Genomic DNA, 24783 nt, shown 5'->3' on the forward strand with positions numbered 1-24783 from the left:
CCTGGTTATCTAACTTGGGGTAATGTCCCTTGATGTCTCTTATTGATAACGAAGACTCCTGTCAGTATCCGAGTCCTCCGTGATGCTGAGATAACTATGCTAAACCTGCTGACAGGCAATGTTTTTATTGTTGTCCAGGCCAAAGCCATAATGAATGCATATATGAGGTCTTATCAAAGATTCAGAACGTTACTTTTGTTGTTTAAAAAATGCCTGAAGTAAATGCTGGCATTGGCCAAAAGCAAATCTAGGGGTAGAAGGATCTGAAGGCATTGCAGTCACAAGGGGATACGAAACCCTCCCCAGCAGCCATCAAAACGAGTACTTTTCCCAACTTAGAGCCGTGGCATGCACATAACAATTTTGAAAAGACCTTCACGGTTTTCTTACTGAATAATAGAGAAACTAAGCATAATGCTCTGCTATGTCTTCATAAAATGTTTTAATTCTCTGTGGACAAGCTGTAGGGATTTTTTTATTTTTTCCGTTCCCTTGTTTCTTGGCATTGCAGTAGCAGATTATTTTTAAAGGGTTCTGGTTTGCAATATGGAATTGATCTAATGCTAGCTTCAACCACAAAACATGGGATTTTACGATCTGCCTAGGGGATCTGAGCACCCAGTTCTCTTTAATTTTAACAAGCACTGTTGATCAGATTCCCGTGGCAGCTTTGGAAGAGTCAGCCACAACTTCTAAGCCTCTCTGAACTAACACCCTTTAAAAAGTACAGATAATGTACTAGCAGTCATGTAGATCAGATAAACTGTAACTGTTAGGGGTAACCTCCTTTTTTTACAAACAAAGTGTAGATCATTTAAATATAAATTAATTTTTTTTCGGAAAGCTTTGAGCAGTTGCCACAGAGGGAATGCATCCAGCACCAGGCAGTTGTGAGGTTATACACCCCGCTCTCTGGGCACATATCTATCTTCAGATATGGACAGCTAAAGTGTTTTAGTGCCATTTGGTGTGTTCGAGTGCTATCTGAAATGAGGAGTACACCTTTTCTCAACACGTATGCTCAGTAACATTTTTTTCCTGTTGCAGGGAAGAGCTTCACACTGACTATCACGGTCTTCACAAATCCGCCACAAGTAGCCACATACCACAGAGCCATCAAGATAACAGTGGACGGACCTCGTGAACCCAGAAGTAAGTGAGCTAATGACAGCATTTGCAGAAGGCCAAGTTGGCGGTTTAGTATAGGGGATCATCACCAGCCTCATGAAACGCAGCAATGTCCAATGCATGTGGAGCAGTGGGTATGTTTTAAGCCAAGGCTGTTCTACGGATGGTTTTAATTATGCCTTCCCGAAGCCTTATTTCTCATGGGTGTCCAGCTGATCTAGAATATGACTTGCATTGCATTTCTAAAGTATCTACCCAGGGATGACTTGGATCATACCCAAAAGCTGACAGAAGGGATGCTGGTAAAAGGTGGGCAGAGTATACCTTACGCATCATTTCTTGCTAGTCTTGCCTTTCAGATGTTAAGAGGATTTTAAAGCATTGGAAACCAATATGTCATTGATCTAACTTTTCAAGCTCAGCCACCCTGCAAAAATAAATAAATGCCTGAGAGATGACACCTGGTTGCTGCCTTGTGGAGTTCACTGGACCTCATGCTGTCGTATAGCTTAGGAGCACCCATTTTCACAGACGGCCAATCTTTCCTCTTTTTTTTTTCCTTCCTTTTTTTAAGAATTAAGTACACGGAGGAGAGGAATGGTTTGATATCTCCAGGGGAATACCTGCACCTTTCACATAGGCGGTTGTTTTGTTCGGGTGGTGAGGGCAGGCTGTTTTGTCTGCGGGGTGAAGTGAAGTGAGGGTGGAGCAGATCTGCAGGTACAGATGCTTCTGCAGCACATGCGCTGCCTGTTACCAGAGGCAATTGTTAACCTCAGTCACTAGCCCAAATGGGGCATTTTCATGTTTTTATCAAAATGCCCTGATGGAAATTGAGGTTTGTGGTTAGTTTCTTGCACTCCTTCCGCATGCTTGGCAGAAGTTCTGGCTGCTGTTTAAGTGGAATTGTCCTGGGAGAAGAGAGCAGCAGGATTCAAACACCCACTAGAGAATGAGACTCGCAGCTCGGGGTTGCTTAACTGGCAGGGAGAAAAGAAAGGTTTGAAACTTCAACTAAAGTAGCTTAGAAAACTCACGTCTTGCCTGTGAGTTTTCTTCTCAAGCCTTCATTTGTCTGAGTTGCATCATGATGCTGCATGCATTTAGTGGAAAAATCTGATCTATATTTTTTGGATTTGAGGCCAGACTTTAAAACAAATACTGTTGTTGGGGTAAGGCTTCTTATTTAGTTTGCTTGGTGTTTTTTTGAAAATTGTGGTTGAATTGTCCCTGAAAAATATCCCCGGTGAACCAGGCAGCTGTGCACATAAAAAAAGGTATTTGTATATGCAAGTTCCAGATTTGAATATGCAATTACCTGGGCATGTTCATAGTTTGCAGATAACAAATAAGCTTCAGTTTTTTGAATATGAGACTGCTAGCACAGTAAGAAAGAAAATCATCCTGCAGGCATACCTACTGTTTTAAATCAATTCTTCAGTTGGTATAATAGTTAATATTTAATAAGATTCTACATTTTAAAAAGGAAGTAGAGATATAATACATACTGAAGCAACATACGTATCTTCCCGACTCAAATGTATGTAAAAGCTTCCTTGTAAATAATTTCACTTTGTTGCAGGCAAATTAGTTCCATAGTGGAGGAGGCTTTATGCGTGTCAGGAGAAGAGGTCAGACTCCCCCCCTCAGTAGGAATGTACAGCTCCTTTTATCGCTAAGTCATTCATGATGCGGCATAGAAGGGATTATGCTCCTTTCATTTTTAAGAGGGCTGCAAAGTCCTTCAGTTTGACTTCGCACCAAGGGTTTCTGAATCGCAGTGGCTCTTGCCATCGGTCTGGTATCCCTTCTCCTCTTCATACGTTTGACTGAGATACAAACTGGCCTGACGAGATACACCACAGGCTGTGGAGGAAAAAAGAAGTTCATTCTCCATTCTGAGACAGTTCTGGCGAGTTTGGGCTATACGTTTATTTTTCTATACTCTCGCTCTATTTTGCATTGGTTCAATTAGATCAGTTACATGAGTAGCCTGTACAAAAGTAGATTGCAGGGCTGTTACCTGCACAAACTCATGTACAAGATTCACGGTTAGACGTATCAAAACATGCATGCTGTGTACTGAAGGGATTTAAAATTATATTGGCCTTCTTGTATTGAGACTAGAATCAAAATAAAAATTGCTAGATTAGAGTGTTTCTAGTTTCAGTAATTGATATTCGGGAATGTTCATGATTACAGATCCATGACTCACTTGCTTCAGCTAAAGGAATTACAGAAATACTGAGATGTATTTTCTAAGATGTCCCGATTCAAAACAAATCCGTGGAAGACAGTAATGGGAACAAAATTAGATACTGCTCTCTTACAGAGATCTATAAAAAACATGCCGAAGTCCAAAACCAACTCCAGCAACAGTTTTTGATTCATTTACTTTATAACAGACAGTCTGAATTCTAGTGAGAGCCTGCATTCTCTGTGAAAAATGCTGGAAAGTAAGGGGCCATTTCTGAGGATGGAGGCCATTTGAGACAAAAGTCAGAACTTCACACCAGGATGATTTTTAGTTAACTTTATGGGACATAGAAATACCTTTTTTGTGAAATCTTTAAGATTGATTAACCTAAGAAATAACAGAAATATTTTCTTTTGTCTTCAGAGAATGTCAGATCAAGAGCAGTTTCTGAGCCAGAATTAGACAGGTTCTCAAAGTGATTTTTTTTTAACGCAAAAGGACAGCCTCTTCAAGTAGGCATGCTTGGGGAAGAAACGTCAAAAAGTAATACAAAGCAGGATTTGAAACCATATTTGGAAAACAGGAAAATACTCAAACCAAAGGCTCCAAAAGCAAATATGCAAAGCACAGACTTTTTTGGCTTACTGGGATGTGTGGAGGTGTCACGACAGGTGACAATAACATGGTGTGTATTATCACACGTGCCACCTTCACTCTGCACAAAGGCCTGCAGACTTTGGGTTCTTGCATGTCCCATTGTACCTTTGGTCATGGTTATTGTGATGGCCAGGTCTTCGCTTAGCAGTGTATTTGCCTATGTAACTACCAGATTTGCATTTACAACTATGATAATTACTTGTGTGCAGGACTTACACTATTGTGCTTTTTTTGCCGTTGAATTTCTGGCTGTGCCTATCCAGATGATACTTCTCATCAAGTTGTCATGGCTTGTAGAGAGAGCCAAGGTACTTAAGAATCTGGCTCTTCCTCCACTGCTTTCATTATGTATTTTTGAAGTCTCTTTTGAACTTAGCATTTTCATTCTCCGGCTCTGAATAAATGCTTATTTTCAAATTTTTTTATAAAAAGAAATAATACTGCACTGTCAGGGAGAAGGGCAAGATGACCTAACCCATCATTTTCTTCTCCAACTTCTATGATTCTATGATTCATAAAGCAATTTATGTTTTTATGAGCTAAGTCCACGGGGAAAATCATTAGCAGTAACCAGATCAAGAGTAGTGCTCCTGATGAAAATACTTTTGGTTAGGAAACTTGGTAGAAATAGTATGACTCTTAAATTAAATATTTCCCTTAGGCCATTTGACCTACTGTGTACGTCTGCTGAAAAATTAGGTTTTTCTTCTTTTGACTGCTTCTTTCTGTTTTTCTCATTGAATTGGTTTAACCTACATAGCTCTGAAAAATTCACTAATGGACCAGGTGCCTGAAAATGGTGCAAAATGAAAAGGCTACATGGATTTAGCCCCAGTGGGCCTGAGATGTCCAAGGTTAAGCTGGGCATTAAATGTGATTATCCTGTATTGGATATGTGGTTTTCCCAAATACTTTTTTGGCATCCTTATATCAAAGGGCAGGATGCTGAGGACCAGAGAGAGAGAGAATTATATTGCTGAGCAGGATTTGAGAAGGAGCTTAAAAAGCTGCTGGCCCAAGAAGCGCCTTTTTAAGAATGGAAAGTTCCTTTTGCCTCCTGGCAAAGCTAGCTGGGGGGGAGGTTAACTTTGGTCAAGCACAGTTAAGGACACCCTTAGACCCTGATCTGAAGTGATTCCGTCTCACTTGTAAGGTTCAAGGAAAGGCCATGGCCTGTAGCTGTTCTGAAGGAATTCTTCAAGAGCCCCCTTGCCCGGCCTTAGGTCTTTTTTAGGGAATTCCCAAGGGCTGGTGGTGGCAAGTGCACCTGATCTGCTTATCCTTTCCCCTGCCCCATCCAACCTTTGTCCACAGACCTCAGTCTCCCAGAGCAGCTTCTGGGAGGAGAGTCAGCAGAGCCTGCGAGGGGCCGGCCATCGCCCGTCCCGTGGCAGAAGCGAGGAAGACTCTGCACATGTCAGGCTGGGGAGGGATGATTCCTCTGAGGGTTTCACGTCACTTCCACCTTCAGCCTTTCATGCAAGGAAAAGCCAAACCGTTCTCCAAAAAACCTTTTCATCTCAGTGAGTTGAAATAATATTAAATGCCTTCATTTCTTGCTTGCATTCTGGTGCAAGTGCCTCCATCCATTGGAAACTGAGACTAACATTTACCAATGAACAGTTTAGAAAACATGAAAAAATGAATCATTGTGTCATTGGAATAGACCCACCATATAAATTTCAGTGATGGCTTATCAGATACTTCCATTCATCCAGAGACTTACAGTGCGTACAAATTACTTAGCAGAAAACATGTAGAGGAAAAGGTGGTGCTTACAAGTTGATTGTCCGTATAACAGAAACGCAACAGGGACCCTTTCTTCCTCTGCTAACAGAGCTGCGTGCTCCACAGCACATCACCCTCTCAGTATCATAACCCAGCTTTGCTAATTGCTTTTTAAAAAATCTTGGCTAAGGTACTTGCCCCTGAGAGCTTCCAATCTAAATAGACCGTGTACAGACAAAAGAAAGGGATGGGCTGCAAGAAAAGCTGACAGTTGCGCACTGCCGGGTCTGTGCCTGTGTGTTTGTGTCCCTGCATCCTATTGTCTGGGTGACACTGACGTGGGTGGACTAGTGCTTAAATTATGGGTGCACTCTGGGGACATTTGTAGTTGGCTTGTGCAATGGTTCTGTGCAAGCATGCAGCAGCTGGGGGAAATTACAAAACATAGCTAGCTCAAATTCACACAATGTGACTTGATGCGTTACTGTCTCTAAATGGTTACTGGTAGGTAGGGGATCGCTGTTGGTTTTCTTTCCTTTCTGTGTGTGTGTGTCTCATCAAAGGATGGACAAAGAAGGGCAATTAAATCCATTTAAATAAAGAGGTATATTGTTGCAAGGGCATGCTTGCAGACCGAAGGAGCTGTTTCTGAACAGGCAGGACAGTCCTAGCAGCCCACCAGAAGCCAGGCCAGCTCTGCAGTCCCCCAGGGTGGCAAGGGAACAACAGCCTAAAATGTACGTCCTGCGGTTGGGCACGTCTCCCACCACTGTGAAAGCTGTGCATGCCACCAGCCCATTTTTCATAATGAAAGTACACAAAGAGCGAAAGAGCAGAGAGCAGTTTGTCCCTTTGTGACTTGTGTTTTCTGAAGAAAAGTGAAGAGTGAGGGGGAAATCGGCCTATTTCCATTATGCACGCACTTTCACACAACCAGCCCGAGTAACTCCAGTGATACAGCATTGGGCCTTCTGGCTTAGCACAGGACTGTATAGCACAGGAGCATCACATAGCACAGGAGCATCACATAGCACAGGACCACTTGACACTGGATGTTAAAAGTTTGGCTGCAGAACGGGACCCGATGTCGCATGTCTGGATGCAGTCAGCTCTGCAGAGCATCCACGGGCACCTCTGCAGCTCTCGGGTCCCCCGTGCCCCAGAAAGACCTCTCTGCGCCCCACATCCCGGCTGCTCAGCAAGCCCCTTCTCCTCTGTGAGGGGATGGCAGAGCAGCCTCCTTGGGGCAGGGGCAGCTCCAGGCGGGGGTTGGCCCCCTCACAGCAGCTGGCAGGGCTGGCACAGCACCAGCCTTTGGTCTGAGATCCCGGAGTCCCCTCGCCTGGCCACCCCAGGGAGCTTTCACAGGCAGCAGGAACCTGAAGAAAAGCCCATACTCTCAAGCAGTTGGTTTCAGAATGGAAATCATACAGACACACCAGCAGGCATGCTGCCCACAAGCTGAAAAGACCAGTAAAAGCAAAGACCAGTAGTTGGTGTAACTACCCAGTGCAAAGATCCCTCAGTGCAGACGAGATCCAGGCAAGACCTGCCTCATACGGACTTTAACTGGCTAGCAGCTCCTAAAAAGAGTGCTGGTTGTTCTCCATCAGATGTGCAACGGATTATGAAATTCATATGAATGCTTGGCACTCCCTGGTGTAATAGTGATAGGGAGGGATCCTTTTTGTCCTACTTAATAGGTGGGACCTCAATAGGTTTTTAATACCAGCATCCTTGAAGTTTCATGGTGCGGACACTTCTTTTCTATATGGAGGAGATGGAACAAGATTATTTTCCCTGGCATTTATCAGTCTCGCTGCTGAGTCAGTTAGAAACGTTGATGTTGGGTGACGTGAGGCAGGGAATTTGTCATTTTAGTTCAATAAAATTGTCAAATATGTACAACACGAAATCTTGTGTAAAGACTGCTTTTCTGGCAGTGCAGTAGCTCATATATATTTGCTTGCCTAGTTATGTGGCTGTTTTTTAAAGATACACAGAAGTGTTGACAGGACAAGCTCCTTCCTCGCATAAAGCAGGTAAACAGGAAACCAGAGTTGCTGTGGTGTGGGCTAGGAACAGCGGTAAGACTGGCCCAGTCCTACAGAAATTATTTCAACTCCTTTTTTGAGTCACTTAATCCCACACAGCTCTTTTTCCACCCCGCCTTGAATTAGAGTGATTTTAAATTGAGAACAGGTAGGTAGTTATTTTTCATTTCTTTTACTTTTTTTGTCTTTGTCAACATTTTTTTTTGCACTTAATATTCATTATTTTATTGCCTAGTGGTTGAATGGCTACAAAGAGTGTGGTGAATATTTTTAAGTGTTTACCTATATTTGCATGGTAGGATTTTCAAAGGATATACAGTCTTGGTCTAGCTCTGCTGAAATCAGTGGGCAAGTACTCTGTAACTGTGACAAAAGCAGAATTTGGTGAATGTATATTACTGCTGAAAATGCTTCCTAAGCAGTCAGTAGGTCTGACTTTCTCCTGTCAACTGCACAGACCTACAAAGAATTTATAGCTGTTAACATTGGTGAACAAGTCTTTGGGAGGGGGACATTTTCCATAGAAATATGAAAAAAGACTGCATAGATGCCACTTGTATTTTTTGTGTGTGTGTGTATATGTAAAGAAAAGCATTAATATGCAGCACCCTGGCAAGTAGGTTGGCCGTAGGGGATATGAGTATACACTGGTCTCCACTGAAGTCCCTAGTTCACTGACATGCCAAGTGTCTTTCCAGTGAAGTTAGTTGGTGATGCTCTGAATCAAGGATTTCTGAGTCTGGTCCTTCATCCATCATGTTTCTTCAGGAAAGAACGGCTTTTGAACGGCAGTCGTTAAACGTGAGCAAATGAAAGGTTTGAAGCAGTTGTTGGGGCTTTGAATGAGCTGGGGAAGGGTGGACTTGTAGTTGAAACCCCACAGTGGAGCTGCCTACTGTGGTTTTAAGGGTGTCATATAGCCCCTACCCTTCCTAGAAGGAGGTTAGCTAGCAAAGCTGGGCTTGCATCAGTCGGCAATCCCGCTGTCCCTCCAGGGCTGGCCACCGAATGCCTACCGCACCGCTGGCAGACAAGAAAGTTTCCTTCAGGGATGCACTGGAAGGCAGCAGGACCTGACTGCACACAATCTCTGCAACTTGCTTCCTTCACCCTGCTCTCCACAGGAGGTTGGAGAGAGGGCCTTCTCCTCCTCAGGCTCCTAAGGGGAGCTGGGAGAAGGGGGAGGGAAACTTTCACCCTGCGTGGAGTGGTCAGACACTCCCGTTTGCCAAACAAGCTTTTGGCAGTGCAGGACCTTTTCTGAAGCCTCTGTTCTTGAGGAGTTGCCTTACTTACGGGTTTACCAAAACAGCACGTGTTTAAGAGAAAGGCTGGATGAAGCTGTGCGGCACTTTCAGTGAACAGCCCTGTTTTCTTCTTGGAATATGACTGGAAGGGGTGAAAATGCATCTGTGTTGCAGTCCCTCCCAGCTCCGCCTGCCCTGGATTATCAGAAGGTGCAGCAGTTTCCTCCTTGCAGGCCCATACAAAACCACTGCAGGCTTTTGCTTCATTCTCTGTCACCCGATGTGAAGAATGCAGAAGGGCCTTTTGCTCTGCATCTCCATTTGTGCCGTTGCTCTTTGCTCGTCCGCTGCAATTGGGAATTGTAATGAGTAAATGCATTTTCTATTAGTGTTAATGATAAATCTTGGTCAGACTGGTCCTGTGTCAAGGCTGCATGGGTCTGTGCAAAGCATGAGGGAGAGCAATGCTTGGAGGAGGCCATCTCGACTCTGCTTCTGAATCGTAAGAGGAGCTGGCTGTTGTGTGAGGGCACAATACGCTTGTTAATAACTGAAACACATCCTAAAGAGAGGGAAGGATGGAAACATCTCCCTTGCCTTCTTTAATCATGGAACAGATAAGAAACAGCCTGTAAAAATGGGAAGAGGCACAAGAAAGCATTTAACCAGCCATAAATGAAAAGTTGATATATTTCTCTTTTTTTTTAATAGCACCTGACCTTTATTCTTCCTTTGCAGAGTGTTGTAGTTTCAGCCCATCAAGCACGACATGCACCAGGCCATCTTCTCAAGGCTGACCAGTCCAGAAAAGCCAGGCTGTGTCATAACCTTAGCACATAAAGCTGCAGAAAAATTTAGGCGACAGTGTTGATTTAATTATTAAGGATTCTGTTTGTCTGAGTCTGTCTGCCTCTGCTACCTACACCCTGCATTATGGGCTGTTCTTCATTACCTGCTCTACCTATCTTTGCAATCTAGCCGCAAACAGTTTTGGTTGACCACACCACTTCCCTCTTGAAAGTTAATACTGTTTGACTCATTCTGTACTGCTAACACCAAGCCAAAGAAAACAAGCCAAAGAATAACCTGCTTGTATGCAGTTTGGAAACTTCTCAGAGGCCCTGCTTTCAAAATGCTATACAGTAGCTTACTATATCTCTCTGCAGCTGCAAAGAAAATGAGGAAAGCAAAAAGTGGTTCAAGAACCTAAAATAAAGACTAGGCAGAACCAGATGAGATTTATAAGCTTTCAGTGAACTCCAGTTCTGTGTAGGCACAATGGAGTATTAGTACAGAGGAGGGACTGCTTAGTAACCTACAGATTACAATATCTAAACTCATTTCTTTGGAAAAACAGGTATTTTCAACTATTGTGTGGAAACACCAGTCACCGGACTTGGTAAAAGCAAAAGTCTTTAGTTCAAGCGAAGCACGTAGCCCAGCTATATACTTTTTTTGGACAGGAGCAAAGTTTTTTACAAGTCGTTAAAGTCTGAATGGTCAGTATCCATGGGGAGTAAATTTACTTTTGTGTTGCCAAATTCCCCTGGTTTACATAAACGGTGAGCCACAGGACTTGACCTTTAAGTTGCAGGTCCCTTGTTCAACTCTGTCTGAGGCTGAATGATGGAGATCTTTTACTGTCTAGAGTTATTTCAGTGGACTGATGAAATAGGTTTCTGTCTAAGCTATTTCTCTGACCTCCAATACCATGATGTTTGTGTAACTCACTTTCCCATTCATTTGTCCCCTTGGAGGCACTGCAAAGGTGGCAAATGCTATCATCCCTCACTTTTCCCACTCAGACTGAGGGAGGGGGTCCAGATTCACTCCACCTAAGCTTACACATTTGAGTAAGGTGCCTGAATTAGGAGCCTGGTCCCCTGTATTCAGCAGAGAGACAACTTTCTCCCAAGGGCTGCTCAAATGGCAGCTCAGTCCTTGCTGCCCGAGCCTTGTGTTTCTGCAGCTTTTCTTTGGACAGAAGTGTCTTTTTGTGCCTGTATTTTTCTTGGTTGCTTGCTGAGCTGTTGGTTGGCTGGTTGTGTCTCATTCTGCACCTACTCTTTCATACATATCTTCAACTATGATGTCTCAGCCCACGGCTAGAGGGTATTCTTATGGCGGTTTGTACGTGTGGGAAGATGCAAACTATAAAGAAACAAAAGAGGCTTTTGGCAATGCGATGCTTAAGTTGGGAGTCATTCAAACTTTGTCAAGGAGTCAGGATTTTAAAGTATATATATTGACATGGGGGAAAGGGAAAAGAAAGCAAAGGGTATAATTTTGCAGACTAACTTAACTTTCATGAACAACTTCTCTCCAAATCCCTAATGCTCAGTTCCCTTACTTTTACTTCGCTGTGATGACCTAATTCCTGAGGTGAACCCACAGAATAATTGCACTTCCATGACAGAAATAGAGAACACACATGTGTCAGATTCATCGGAAGTTTTGGTGGATCCATGGCAAGCAAAATAATTGTGTTTTAAGTGGAAATACGTTTCTGCATTGCTATTTGTTAGTACAGCACAGGCCTCACCAGCAGAGCTGGGGGGAGAGGAAGCATATTTCCTGCCTCACAAAAATTGTCAAGATTGCTTTTTCTGGCTGTGGTACCTCAGGGTGGACGTGAGGCTTTTCATATGTTCGTCAGGAGGTAGGGAGAGAGCTGGAGGGACCCAGCCCGGAGGAGCCCGCAGTCTCGCAGTCAGTGTGCCGGCTGGAGTGAAGGAGACCAGCAGCCGCCGCTTATCCCTTTTCCTGGGGACATTCCCTGCTGGAGCTCTCCTGATGCAGCTGGACAGTGAATCGGTGATGAAAAGGGCTCTCAGCCTGGAATTAGGGCACTCATCTGGAAAACAGGAAACCAAAGTTTGTTTTCTAGTATAGACCAGGCAAGAGGGGCTTGATCCGGACTCTCCTGCCTGCACTCATTTGTTCCAGGGCAGGACTCCCTCTCATGGCAAATTCTCTCTACCTATAGCATCTGTTTGTGTGGGTTTTTTGAAAAGCATTGATTTAAAAAAGAAGAGGTAAGAAAAAAAATATTGCCAAAATATTGTTTAACTACTGTTAAAACATGTAGGAAAAAAAAGCACCAGCTGCTTAGGGTACATGTTGTTACAGTAGGGCAACTAACCCCCCAACAGAGGTGCAAGAAGGTACCTGGGGTTTCCCCCAGGCAAACTAGGGAGTTACCAGAGAGCAGGGAACCTGCTGTGTAAATCTTTTTTCACTTTGCTGGTATCACTGGACACTCGTTCAACATACAGCCAAATTGGATCACCTGGTGGAAAAATTAAATGCTTAGCAAAGGATCGTACCTGAAACATCTAGTCTGTCTGCAGTTACTCGGAGTAACAAGCAGATTTTTCCATAGAGACACAGAAAGGGTGAGGTTTGCCAGCGAGCTGATAGACTTGCATCTGGAAGGGCTTCCCAGTGTTAGTCTGTCTGTGCTTGGCATTGCTCAGCATTCTGCTTCTGAAGGGCAGCTGGATGTCAGCCTGGTCATCGAGTTGCGTAATATCCAGCCCCATTCACACATTTCCCAGCACCTTGTGCCTACGGTCAGGTTGGGTCTGATGACCAACACTGATTCTGCTGGTAATTACAGACATGGCATGAAAATGTTGAGCATAACATCCTGTCTACCACGATGTTCCTTCTGTCTGGAAAGAAGGCTTGCATTGTACAGTGCTTAGGAAAAAACAGCAAAAAAACATAATTGTTGATGAGTCTACTCGAAGTTCTAACTAGTATCACCATTATTTTTCCTCACCACAGCAATAATATTTTTCACTGAGGAAAGAGAAAATATCCTACAGTGTGTCTAATTCCTTTTTTAGGAACTTTCTACATTATATTTTTAACACTGTGCAAGATGTTGGTGAGCTCTGATGCTGTCCCATACTGATCCTTCTAATGCCTGAGTGCAGTATAAGTCTTTTCCAAGTGATGGAGGCTAGAGAGGAAACCACTCTACAGATTGGTTTTATTTTCAAGCCTGATTTCCTAGAGCCCCATGGGCTGCCATGTAACAACGGTTAGTGCCTTACGCTACACGTACATTCATCTCTGCAGGATCAGGTCAGGTCTGTTTGAAAACACAGCAAATGGTGTCCTAGCAAAGTTATACTACTTGCTCTTTCTGTGCAGATAGGAAATCAGGGGAAAAGAGTGTGCAAAGTATTTTATATCTGGGATACCTGGCATGTAGCAAAATATTACTGGTTTATGCACTTAAGACACTATTTCTATTGTTAGCAAAAAAAAATATGCTTTTTTGTGAGCAGGATAGCTGATTTTCAAGCATTTGCATTTCCCAGCTTGGTAGTAATATAGAAGCACTATATTTTAATTCACTTTTGTTTACAAGAATATATTAATTTTTGCACTAAAGATAATGTGCTCGCTTCCTGCAATAACATGAAAGAGTATATTTTCTTCTCATCCTTCACTATGTACAAAATAATTGGATTTATTTTAGCTCCATGGCACAAAACAATGTTTACCACTTTACTAACCGGACACAATGAAACATGGCTTATTTTCTACCCCACTAGAGCTGGAGCCAGACCAAAGCCCTGAACACAAACAGCCCTGAAAAGAGGAGATGCTTGGATCAAGGTCCAACATGGCTCCAAAGCAGCCAGCTTTCGTTAAACCAAAGTGTTGCATCTCATCAGTCACTCCCTACTTCAGCAAAGTCTGGCCAGATGCTGTATTTTCCTGTGTATAATCCACTTTTTGGCTGTGAAAAGTTTCCATTTCCACCTGGGAAAGGGGTGGAAGAGGAGAGAGGGGGAGGTATTCTGCTCCCCTCAGGGAGAAAGGGCTCCACTTAATTAAACTCCCCTTACACCATCTCCATGCAAGTCTAACCTGCTGATTTGAGGCAGAAAACTTGTGGATAATACACACAAAAAACTGTGGCGTTTCTGCTCAGGTCTGCCTCTGGCCAGGATGCTCAGCAGGCATGAACCAGCGAGTCTCTGCCAGACACCTGGTCCCCTAAGCCCAAACCTTTTGCAGGCATTTGTACCTCCCGATGCACCAACTCCAAATAGTCAGATTTGTGAGTGAATGAGAGCAAGAGACAGAAAAGTGTACTTGTCCTGTGACTTGATTAAAAGAGAAAAAAAAACATGTCCATTAATCCATTCCAACAGTGTTTACTTGTAAAACGCTCCTGGGTACCCACAGGAATTTTGGTAGCTTCAGCTGGCAGAATGAGTAGCGATGCCTTTCCTTAGCCTCTGTTTTACCTGCTTCTCCCCCTCTGAACCTGAAAGACACCTAGTGACACTTTTAAAAACGAGGTTAAAAGGAAGGTAATAGGAGACCTGTTTCTATTTCTGCACCTGGAGGCAGCCAGGAGCACTGCTGTCATCTGCATGGGGCTGGCTCCGGTGTGAAACCCAGACTGAGCAACCATTCCCAACAAGTGCCCGATGTGCACAAAAATGGGGGTTGCCAAGGCACTTTGTTCTTGTTGCTTCCACATCCAGAGCCCCAACCAGATGGCCACAGGCCAAGCTGAGTGCTCCACAGTCTCTTAAAGTCTGTAAAACTGCATTTCCCTCCCATTAAGAGGGAAAGCACTTTCATGTTGTGTTGCTGTAAAAGTATCAGAAAAGGTAGTGTTTTCTCTGCCCTCCTTGTTTAATATTCTGTGTAAAAAAAAATCCACCTGACCTCACTGAGACAGTATTTGAAACAGATAAGGAAAAAAGTCCCAAAGCCCCCAAACCTTGTTGTTTAGCCAAGCAGGCTGTATGTCCTATTTCTTCCAGTGTCCCAAGGGAAAAAAATGCTGCCCTTTTCTTTCCTGTGCTAGTACCTGCAAATTGATGCTTGTTAAAAACTATGGGGACATAGGGAGGGAAAGAGGACAGCGATGCCATTTTGTGGCAAGCCGGCTCTCTCTGTGAGCTCTGGGCCAAGGTCGTCTTCATTCAACAGCTGGATGTTTGACTAACTTCCATAAAGTCCCATCTGATTTGCAAAAGTGGCAGATCCTCATGGCCAAACTGCCGGCTCAGCAGAGCTGCACCAGTTTCCAAGCACCTTTCTGCCACTCTTTTTCATCCTGCATCACGCTGCTCTCCTGGAAAGGGGAAGCCTGGGCTTGTGGTCACCGTGCTGAGCTGGGAGGCAAGCGTCTGCCACAGGGTCACTGCCTGACCACGGGCAAGTCACCTCATTTCTCTGTCATTCAGTTTTCCACCTATAAAAGGGGGATAATAATAGTCCTGGGCTTTACGGGGTGAACTGAGGATAACTTGCCTGCTCTTTAAGGAAGGTGTTTAGACGGTAACTTCAAAGTAAAGCTAATAAACACGAAAATACAAGTCACCCTAGCAAAGCTTTGCCTCTGCATTTATAGTGGCTTGGGAAAACCATTTATATTTGTTACATTTTTCTGACACAGTTCTTCACTTTCCTGCTGCAGACCTTCATGCAAAACAGGTTCTGTGTTGCTACCTGCAGCAGTCAGCAAGGAAGAAAAGGTTAAATAGCTCTTCTGATTGGGGGGGGCAGGACAGCCGCTTTTGGAGCTACATCTTGAGGTGACAGTTGCCTGGCGTTGATTCTAGGTAGTTCCCACCAAAAATTACAAGATACGGACCAAAACAACAGCAGAGTTCCCCTGAGAAGGAACCTGTTGGTGCTGGTCTTTCTTCCCTGAATGCATTGAAACGAGTGGAATTTCCACAAGCCCAAGGGATGAGACAGATCTTGGGTGTGCCGATGCACCACTGGTACCCCTAGGCTACGGAGGAGGCCCCGTGCAGGAGGCTGCTAGCTGAGACACCCCCCTTCAATGCCCAAAATTCAGCAGGATGATCTGGAGCAGCGCAGGACTGGGTGGTGGGGTCCAGGAGTTTCACTTGGTGGATGTGTGGCGCAGAGACGGGCAGAGATATTCCCATCAGCTTGGAGGGAGCTGGCCTGGGAACGAGGTGCCCCACGGTGACCTCGGGAGGATGCTGTGCCTGAGTTAATTTGCTCTGCTCGCCGCCTGCTCGCTGGTTTGTTCAGAGCGAGCTCAGGTTTGTCCGCCCTGCCCGGCGTCGTGTGCCAGCTCGACACAAATTTAGTGCCTGAGCTAGATTCAAAGCAGGGAAGTTAATTCCTGCCTCAGCGGCCTTAATGCAGCCCTTGACCTGTTGGCTTCAGAGGAACTGCTCACCTCTGTGCAATGCTGCTAGCACACAGCCTTGTGCTGCCGGGACATTTGGTTTCGCGCCAGGCAGGCAAAACTCCAGATGCTGAGAGGGCAGCACCAGGGAGGCAGGAGGAGAAGGTAGGGTAGCAGGGGGTCAGACTTGGCATTGGTGCACTCACTTACAAGCAGAAGATACCTGAGCGGAATTTGAAATTAGGAATAAGTAACATCGGGGGGATGGATTTGGAAGGATCTGGCTCTTGGCTCTGCAAGCCCTGGGTTCAGCCTGCTGAAGCTTAAAAAAATCCAAATGTATGAGGTGTTTTACACATCTTGTATGACTCCGCGTGTTTGCGTTCAAGTCCAGGGTCAGGAGCCCAAGGCTTGAGGAAGCATCCAGCTTTGCACTGCTGACAAAGGAAGCATTTGCTCTTGACCAACCAGAATGTCAGATAAAAGTCTTTTTCATCTTTCTTTGCTTCTCCCCTCCTTTTTTTTTTTTTTTTTTGGAAGCTCTAATGGATCTCTTTAATGATGAAACCACTACTATATGTCTTTTTATATTTTAATTTCCCCCCCCCTTGGGATAATTTACAGCACAGTGTGGAATCTGAGACAGTTCAAGCTGTGCCAAAGGACCTGGCAACAGGAAGAAATGCAGAGCCACTGCGATTTGGAACCATAATACAAGTTATAAAATTTAATTTTAGAAATGCAGCTACTGGGAACTGCTTTTAAATGCACATTTTCCTTCCAGTGCATAAAATGGTCCTGTGTCTTGGTTGAGCTGTTAGGGTGGCTTGAAAGAGTGCTCTGTAGAGTAAGGGACATACAGAGCTCTTCAGAGATCTTTTGCTGCTTATTCACTGATACTCAAAATTGGAAGCTGGATGTTTTTGCATGTTTATGTATTAAATACTATGGGGATGTGTGGAATAGGGCACGGTGGATTATTTTGAGGAGGTTTGTGCCGGTCTGTTTCACTGCTGTAGCCGAGTCGCGAGAGGACTCACCATAGGAACAGCACGGGCCACCTCCTCGCGGGGAGGATAGAGATGCAAAGAAAGATGCAGAAGGCAACTCTTCATGACAAGAAAATGAAAATCGGGAGCAGATAGACAGCAAACTACGGTGTTCAGCAGAAACCAAGGATAATGCCACCTTCTTCAAGGGAACAAGTAGAAAAAAAGATGTTTGACCTCTGGACTAGAGATTTGACATGCATTCCTGTCAGGGTAACAGTGTCCTATGGGAAGAAGGGGAAGGGATAAGCCACAAAGATTCACGAGGCAGCTGATTTCCTGAGACAAATGCAACATGCTGAAATGGGATTGGGTGTGGGGGAAAAGGAGGAACGATGACATCCAGTGCTCCACAAGAAGGTCCCCAAGCAGATGGTATGAAAGTGACATTTTTGGAGCTGGGGATCCTACTCCATTGACTAAATACAGGTGGGGTTAGGGTATGTCCTCAGAGACTCATTGCAGTCAGTATCTTGCCCTCCATTTGGAGAGACTGTCTTTGAAAGGACAACTTGTGTGCCAGAGACAGTCTGCTTTTGGGCTTTCTGCTGAAGGACTGTTTTCTGTGCTCTTTAAGAAGAAAAAGACCTATTGGGGGATGGGGGAAAATTACAAAGGAAAGTTTTGATTCCACCTGGTTGGGAACATGGCTGAACTATCCCATTTCAGACATTTCAACAAACACAAGTCTGCTAGGGAGGTTTCCATTTCAGCCCCAAAGCGTGGTGTCAGCAGCCTTCCAGGATAAGATACCCCACTTTTGAGGGATATCTCATAAGACTGGAAACCAATGGACACAGAAGTGGTTTGCAAAGTTGTGACAATAGGTTAGCTGTTAAGAGGGTGGAAAAAGAATTTAAAATTTCTGCTTTTGTCATTGCCTACTGCAGAGGAAGTGCTCCAGCAGACGAGGCATCCCTCTTGTATGCTCTGTGTGCTCTCTTTGTGGTTACAGGTTGACACACAAAGGATCCCAGCGCAGAGAGCAGCCACAGGCAACAGTTAGAAATGCATTACCTTAGACCTTGCGTACCGCTCACTGCTGCTAGCTAAGGCTTATCTTGAAACCAGTGATGAGATACGTCTCTGCCCTTCCAGCTGAATCTGGACGTGCCCTGATGCTGCACTGGAGCTGGGCCTCTCCAGCACCTTCTCTTTCCCCTCGCGGCCCCACAGGGCCACAGCACCGGAGCTTCATGGGGACCATGCTCCCGAGGGCTGCCCTGGGGAGTGCTGCACCCTCTAACTCCTACATGGCCATAACCGTGTCCGCTGTGCACTGGCTGATGCTGTAATGTCAGCATCCACTCTCTTATGGTCGGATGTCTGGCGAGACCTCATGTTTCTGAAGCTCCCGATGCCACTAAGAGAGACTTCATTACTCCAGTTTCAATTCTGCCAGTTTCTGGTGTTTCTTTCCTATTTCTGTCTGTAAATCCATTGCAAAAGGGTCCAAAAATGGGATTTGTTTGAGCTTGTTATTTTATAGCCCCAAAGTACTTGTCTAATTATGTACCTTATGACAATCTGGGATTGAATTTTTGAGGACTTATTCCAGTGCAGGTTTAGCACAGGGGCCACTCAATGTTTACTCATTTTATGCAACCCTGCAGACAGTCCTCCTTTTAGAAACGTCTTCTCTCCCAGTGCAAGTTGTAAGAAGGCACTGCAATTTTCAGAGGACCTGGTTCTTCAGACTAGGCCATGTCTCGGGCTGCCCCACAATACGGTTACAATGAATGACTTGCTTGTGTCTCCTGTTCTTGCAGAGAGGTGGTTTCAGTTTAATTTCAGATGGCCACTAGCTGGTTAGGTACTTTGCCAGTGGATGAGGGGTTAAAAAAAAAAGAAAAAATTATTAAAAAAGAAAATAAGTCAACAGACCTCATGTATCAGTGAGATTTTCTGATCTTTTTCCCCCCCCTCCCACAATAGGACATCGTCAGAAAATAGATGAGCAGACAAAGCCCGGGAGCTTGTCCTTTTCAGAGCGCCTGAGTGAACTGGAGCAGTTGCGTCGTACAGCCATGAGGGTCAGCCCACACCACCCAGCCCCCACACCCAACCCACGAGCCTCCTTGAACCACACCACTGCTTTTAACCCTCAGCCTCAGAGTCAGATTCAGGGTAAGTACCTGAAATCCTCCCCCCGCTCGCCCACCTCCACCCCCCCAGCGTGTGGAACATGGGGGCTTGCAGGCACTACCCCCTGTCCCTCCATCTCTTCTAGACTCTCCTTGGCAGCCTTTAACAAGTGAGAGCCTTTAACGAGTGAAAGGAGGGGCTTCCTAACATATGTCTGTATTTCTAAAGACCTGACAGATTTTAAGGGGTCCATACTGTCTCGTCTTCCTGGTGTCAGCACAGCTCATGGTGTTTGTTAACCTCATCTGTGCTAGAACCATAACGTCTTGAAAGCCGTTGTTTCCTTGCAAAGATGCATTATGCCAGGCACTTTTCTTTGTGTAGGTGTATTTCTCAATGGCTGTTTATCAATTACATTGTGTGCTTGAATGAGAAATACCATCAATGCCTTGCTTTGACCTTTCCCAGGAAGGCAGCAGTAAAGAAAGCTTCGCAAAGTGCTTTGTCTCCTGAAGACGACCTCTCAGTGCTAAGACATTACTATGGGCAGGCTGGTTTGAGCATATTTCTGTGGCTAGTGGTTATCCAGTGCATTTTATTTGAATGAAAACCTGCAAAATGGTGACTCAGGAGTCTGATTTCCTCTGAGGCTCAGGCTCAGGTGATGCAAGTGAAACGAAGTCATCTGGCTTGAAATTTTATCTGCCACCACTAGAGCTGAGTCTGTCCCTGCTGAAACCAACTCTGTCCCTCGTGTCAACTGGAACTTGGTGAGCAGTGAATCAGGTCACTAAACCATCAGCTGATACGTGTTCTGCAAAACTCATACCAAAATGCAGATTGATAGTGAGATGCACCTAAAGGGAGGGTGCGGGACCGTATTAATTTTAGGAAGTGCTGTTCCTGATGGAGTTTTCCTTTATTCTTCCAGCCAGAATGAAATGGCCTTAGTCAAGGTTCTCTGCTGGGGTTTGGGGGAGAAATAGTTACCGTGAATCAGAATAAATTCTTTTTTCAGCATTTATTTTTAAAACCAGGGTACCCTTTGTTGCATGCAGAAAAGGTTATCGCTTACCTAAGGCAAACGCTTGTTACATCCTTTTATTCCCAGGGCTAGGAAGGTCTTTGGCTTAGTGAAATATACTGCAAATCTGCTGTTGACTTTGCTGTGAGCAGAAGCAGGCATTTTTGAGAAGCATGGGAAATAAATCAACGCATTGTCATGTGCCGTACTGTAGAAAGAGGCAGGCAAAAAGACAGCTGGAAGGACCACCCAGCTCCTTCCCTCCCTGGACCCGTGCCAGGTCAGCTCAGGTGAAGGATCCAGTCCTGAACCTCTCCCAGCCCCTGGCAGTCCCCTCACTTAGTTTTCTGATTTGCAGAGCAAACCACGTTGGGTTTCTCCTGCGCACAGCTCCGTTCCTATAAAAGAAAACGCACATATTATTATGGCTACTCAGCAGCCAGCGGCTACGTGGGTGGAGGTATCAGTCGCAGACTTGCATTCTTCAGCTTCTTGGGAACACTATATGCTTAGCAGAGTATCAGGTTTAACATCAAGTATCCCTCTTCCCTGGTTCCCTGTGAAAGTCCCTCGCTTGTACAACTTCAGAGCGATAGGCTTTTCACGCTCGGCCAGGGATTCAGCTGCTCTCTCCAGAAATAGTTTTAGTACATTGCTCCACTTTGCTCCTTGCAAACAAGATTTTAATGCGTTTCGCCTGCGGACGTAGCTCAGAAAATGATAGCAATGGAGCTGCTAACATTTCCTCATTGATACCCTCCTCTTCACCTATAGAGCTGCTTTCTCCCAGTTCCCCTTTCCCTCTGTCTCCAAAATGTGTGCATTATCCATTGAGCAACTTGTTGAAGCTTGCAGTCACTATCAGTAAAATAAGCCCCAAACTGAAGCCTTCCTCATTTGGGACTGTCTCTGCTGCAGATGCCTTTTAATTTCTAGGGCTCGTCTTTTCCAGGTCATGCTATCACAGTGGGGGAAAAGGGCTAGGGTGGGAAGGAGCTCCAGCACCATTATTTTTTCCTCTGTGTTCAAAGTATGACTGGGTTTTGGGCTGATCTCCTGTGTGACCTCTAGGGAGTTGGAATTTTTAAAATGTTTTCTATTTTTAATAAACAGCGCTACATTTCAGAACACAGACGTCCAAAAACAAAACACTTCTGACCTGCTCCATAGTACTGCTATACCTAGCCGCACATCTTTGCATCCTGAAACACTTCTGTTGAAACTCTCTCACTGAAGAGAGCACGGAGGGCTTTTTGTATAGGCATACAATAAGGCATAAAACCCCATACATTGCTAATTTCCAAGTAGTAGCATTAAACTTTGCTTTAACTCACACCAGTATGAATCACAGACTACTTCTCTGTTCATCCAAGTCCAATTATCTTTTTTTGAAAAGAAAACTAACTCAAAATAGACATCTCAGACTACTTCTTGGATTTAAAGGGGCAGGTTGCCATGCCACTAAACCACTGTTTATTTGTTGAGGTTTTCATCTATAAAAGGATTGAGGTTAATTTTAACTTCCTATTTTACCAAGTCTTGAATTTAAGCATAAAGCTGCTTGTGTCATGTATACAAGTCCAAGCAAGTTAAGAGACCATAAATTGCTATAATCGAGTTTTATGCTTCTTTCATATCACAAGGAGGGAGAAAGTACACCTGTTCTTTTAAAAGATCTAACCATAGCCAATTCACAGACCAAAGGGGAACAGAAGGGGAGAAAAAGCTTCCACCACATCACACATGGTTTAAGTTGAAAGATTACTTTGTGCCAGTACCAAGCGTATAATGTCAGAGGATTTGACCTACACGCACAGAGTAAGGATATTCAGTTAAAGCTCCAAACCCAGCCAACACTTCAACCTTAACTCACCCCTTCCTTTGTACAGAGGGAAAAAGAAAATAGAGCCATGTGAGCTGTGCTGGGGTGTTGTTTAGGAAAGTTTAGGTAAGACCCTTGATGAGCATTTAAGTTTTTATATATAATAACTATAAATATATCTACCTATATATTATGGTTGAGTTTCTTCTAACACCAGCCTGAACCAGATACTAAATACATAATTACTAATGTTACAGTGGTTAATGTTAACCAGAGTAGGTAGATCTGTAATTCAAGAGTTTTACATAAATACAAATTTATATGGTTCCTTTACAGTATAATTTTTTTCAGGGCCAATAGAAATATTTTAAATGAGTAAGTCATCAGGCCAAGAAGGTATTCTTTTGCAGGCATTAATGCTGAGTTAATAAATTGCATAAATAAATTTCTAACTAGTGGAGTAAGGAATATAATCCAAAACCATGTGCAATTAAATAACTTCAATTTTTTTTTTCCAAATTAGCCCAAACAATGTTTCCAACTGGTGATTTATTAATTACCCATAGGTTAAAAAAATAAATAAAATAAAGCTATTTCTCCTGTCTAGGGAAAACAAATAATCATTGTAATCACTTTAAGCTACATGCTTCTGGTTCTTTTTATGCTTTTATAGCCTTAAAAATATCTGAGTTTGGTTGCGCATATTTTTTTTTTCTTTTTTTTAATTTTGTAACCTTATATGTTAAGTTTCAGCTGGGACCACGCTTTTATGACCAAGTCTAAAATCCCTGGAAACAAGAGGCTGTAATAAAATTACTGACAGATCTTCAAGCGAAGCAGCAGAATTAGCACCGATAGCAAAGCAAGAGAGATCATTTAAAGATCAGCTCTTTGAATTAGCATGAAACATAACGACTGAGAGATTATTTTGTTACAAGCCAGTCTTTTGTCTTCCTCCAGGTGCAATACGCTTTGTTTTAAGAGACATTTCAAGGTCCTTGCTATCGTAATCTTGTTCCACCAAAAACAGCCCAAGTTTATCAGGGTTCCCATGAACCAGTGAAACACAGGAGTGGAGTCAAGGGCAACGTTTAAGCCTGGGGAATTAAAATGGCTTTGTCCCTACTACGGCTGTATCCTGTCCCGATTTTTAATATTTCCACTTTTAAACCAGCTTAATAGGCTGTAGGTTAATAGAGTTAGAAGCATTCACAGCACAGCGTTTCTGAGTGGGCTTCGACAGGGCTGTCATTCTGCCTCTGCGTTTTGCTGCTGCAAAATGCAGTTTTCAGGCGCTTTTGAGAATCCGGATTGACGTGCTCATAGCTGCCTGCCAAAACAGATAAACAGGCTCTCAAGATTAGGGACTCGCCAACTCTTTCCGTTGTGCAATACGCTAAATGCCGATATTTTTATGCTCTCTCCGTACGCGTCTGCGTCTCCCCATCTTCCCTTAACTCAGCGTGCTCACAGAGCGAGTACATGGTGCTTTAACAGCGTATCATCCCGTTTCCACTTGATTAACCACCTGACCTCTCCATCCCAAAATACACTCCCGGCATGTCGAGCGACTGCCGCCTGAGCTTGGCACCCTTCCTATCAGCGTCACTCCTGCCTCCCCCCGGCCGGTGGAGTAGCGGGGAGTGAGTCGCGCCAGCACGCCGGCAGGCAGCACGGGCAGCGTGGGAGCTGGCAGTGGGTACATCATTTCCAATCAGCGTGGCCAGGGCTGCCAAGCTTCCTGGCTCTGGCGCTTCTCCTGGATGTGCGGGAGCCCTCCTCCCCAGCCCCAGAGTACAGTTTCCCCACCATGAGCCAGGTTGCGAATGTTTTGCTAGCAGCCAGGGGAGATCCCCTTCGAGGGAGCTCCCCTCCATCGCACGTCTCCTGGGGTGGGCAGCCAACATGGCGAATGCATGCCGGGAGCCCACTCCAGGCGAGGGGGAGAGATGGTCTTTCTCCTTTCCCCTCTTTTCAGTGCCAGCAGCCACCAAATATCTCCTGCATGGGGAAAAGGAAGGAGGTGAAGCCACCCTGGTGACATGGACCCAGAGCTCAAGTGCCACAGCCACCAGGAGGTTGCAGGAAGTTTGTTGAAATAGTGATGTTTTCCAAAAATATTTTGCAAACTAAATCTGTTTAGGTGGAAGGGTTCCAAGTGGCTCTATCAAAAAGGAAATTTTACAGAGAGAAATATCTTTTTACTGAAAGTACAATATGTTTCTTTGATTTGCAGTTATTGCTCAGCAGAGAGTACTTTTATATAATGCCATGAGTAACCTCCTCAGTTTTTCTTTTTAAGGGGTACAGAGTCATTAGCAGCAGACTCACCCTGCTGTCTATTTATTGTGTCATAAACCAACTTGCATCTGAAGAGATGAGCACAGAAGCATGTGAACCAGATTAGCATGTGCAAAACAATTCTTCTTTCATTCAGTCTAATAGAAGTCCACTCTGGGAAAAATCCCTCCTTTTTCACACCCCCTACTAACAAATATATATAAACCTCCCATTTAAGGCTGTCTGAATCCATCCTGTAGCTCTGCAGGCACAGGTGCTCCCATTTTTGTCCAGAGTTTCTTGTGTCGACCAGACTGGAGTATGTCTTAGGAAGGTTGCTCTAAAGCATAAACAAAAAGGGAGCA

The 24783-nt window shown here is 44.4% G+C and overlaps 1 protein-coding gene across 2 annotated transcripts in view; it reads left to right on the forward strand.

Annotated features, from left to right (window-relative positions):
• RUNX1 (RUNX family transcription factor 1) overlaps positions 1-24783 on the forward strand; it is a 175053-nt gene that overhangs the window by 119830 nt on the left and 30440 nt on the right. The window contains exons 5-6 of one of the 2 annotated variants that reach the window (XM_052795208.1): positions 1048-1152; positions 19143-19334. In XM_052795208.1, coding sequence (XP_052651168.1) covers positions 1048-1152; positions 19143-19334 — 297 coding nt within the window. The remainder of the gene's footprint in view (positions 1-1047; positions 1153-19142; positions 19335-24783) is intronic. The other variant, XM_052795209.1, reaches the window with a different exon arrangement.

This window comes from Harpia harpyja, chromosome 8 (assembly GCF_026419915.1).
Source record: "Harpia harpyja isolate bHarHar1 chromosome 8, bHarHar1 primary haplotype, whole genome shotgun sequence".
Taxonomy (NCBI): Eukaryota; Metazoa; Chordata; class Aves; order Accipitriformes; family Accipitridae; genus Harpia; species Harpia harpyja.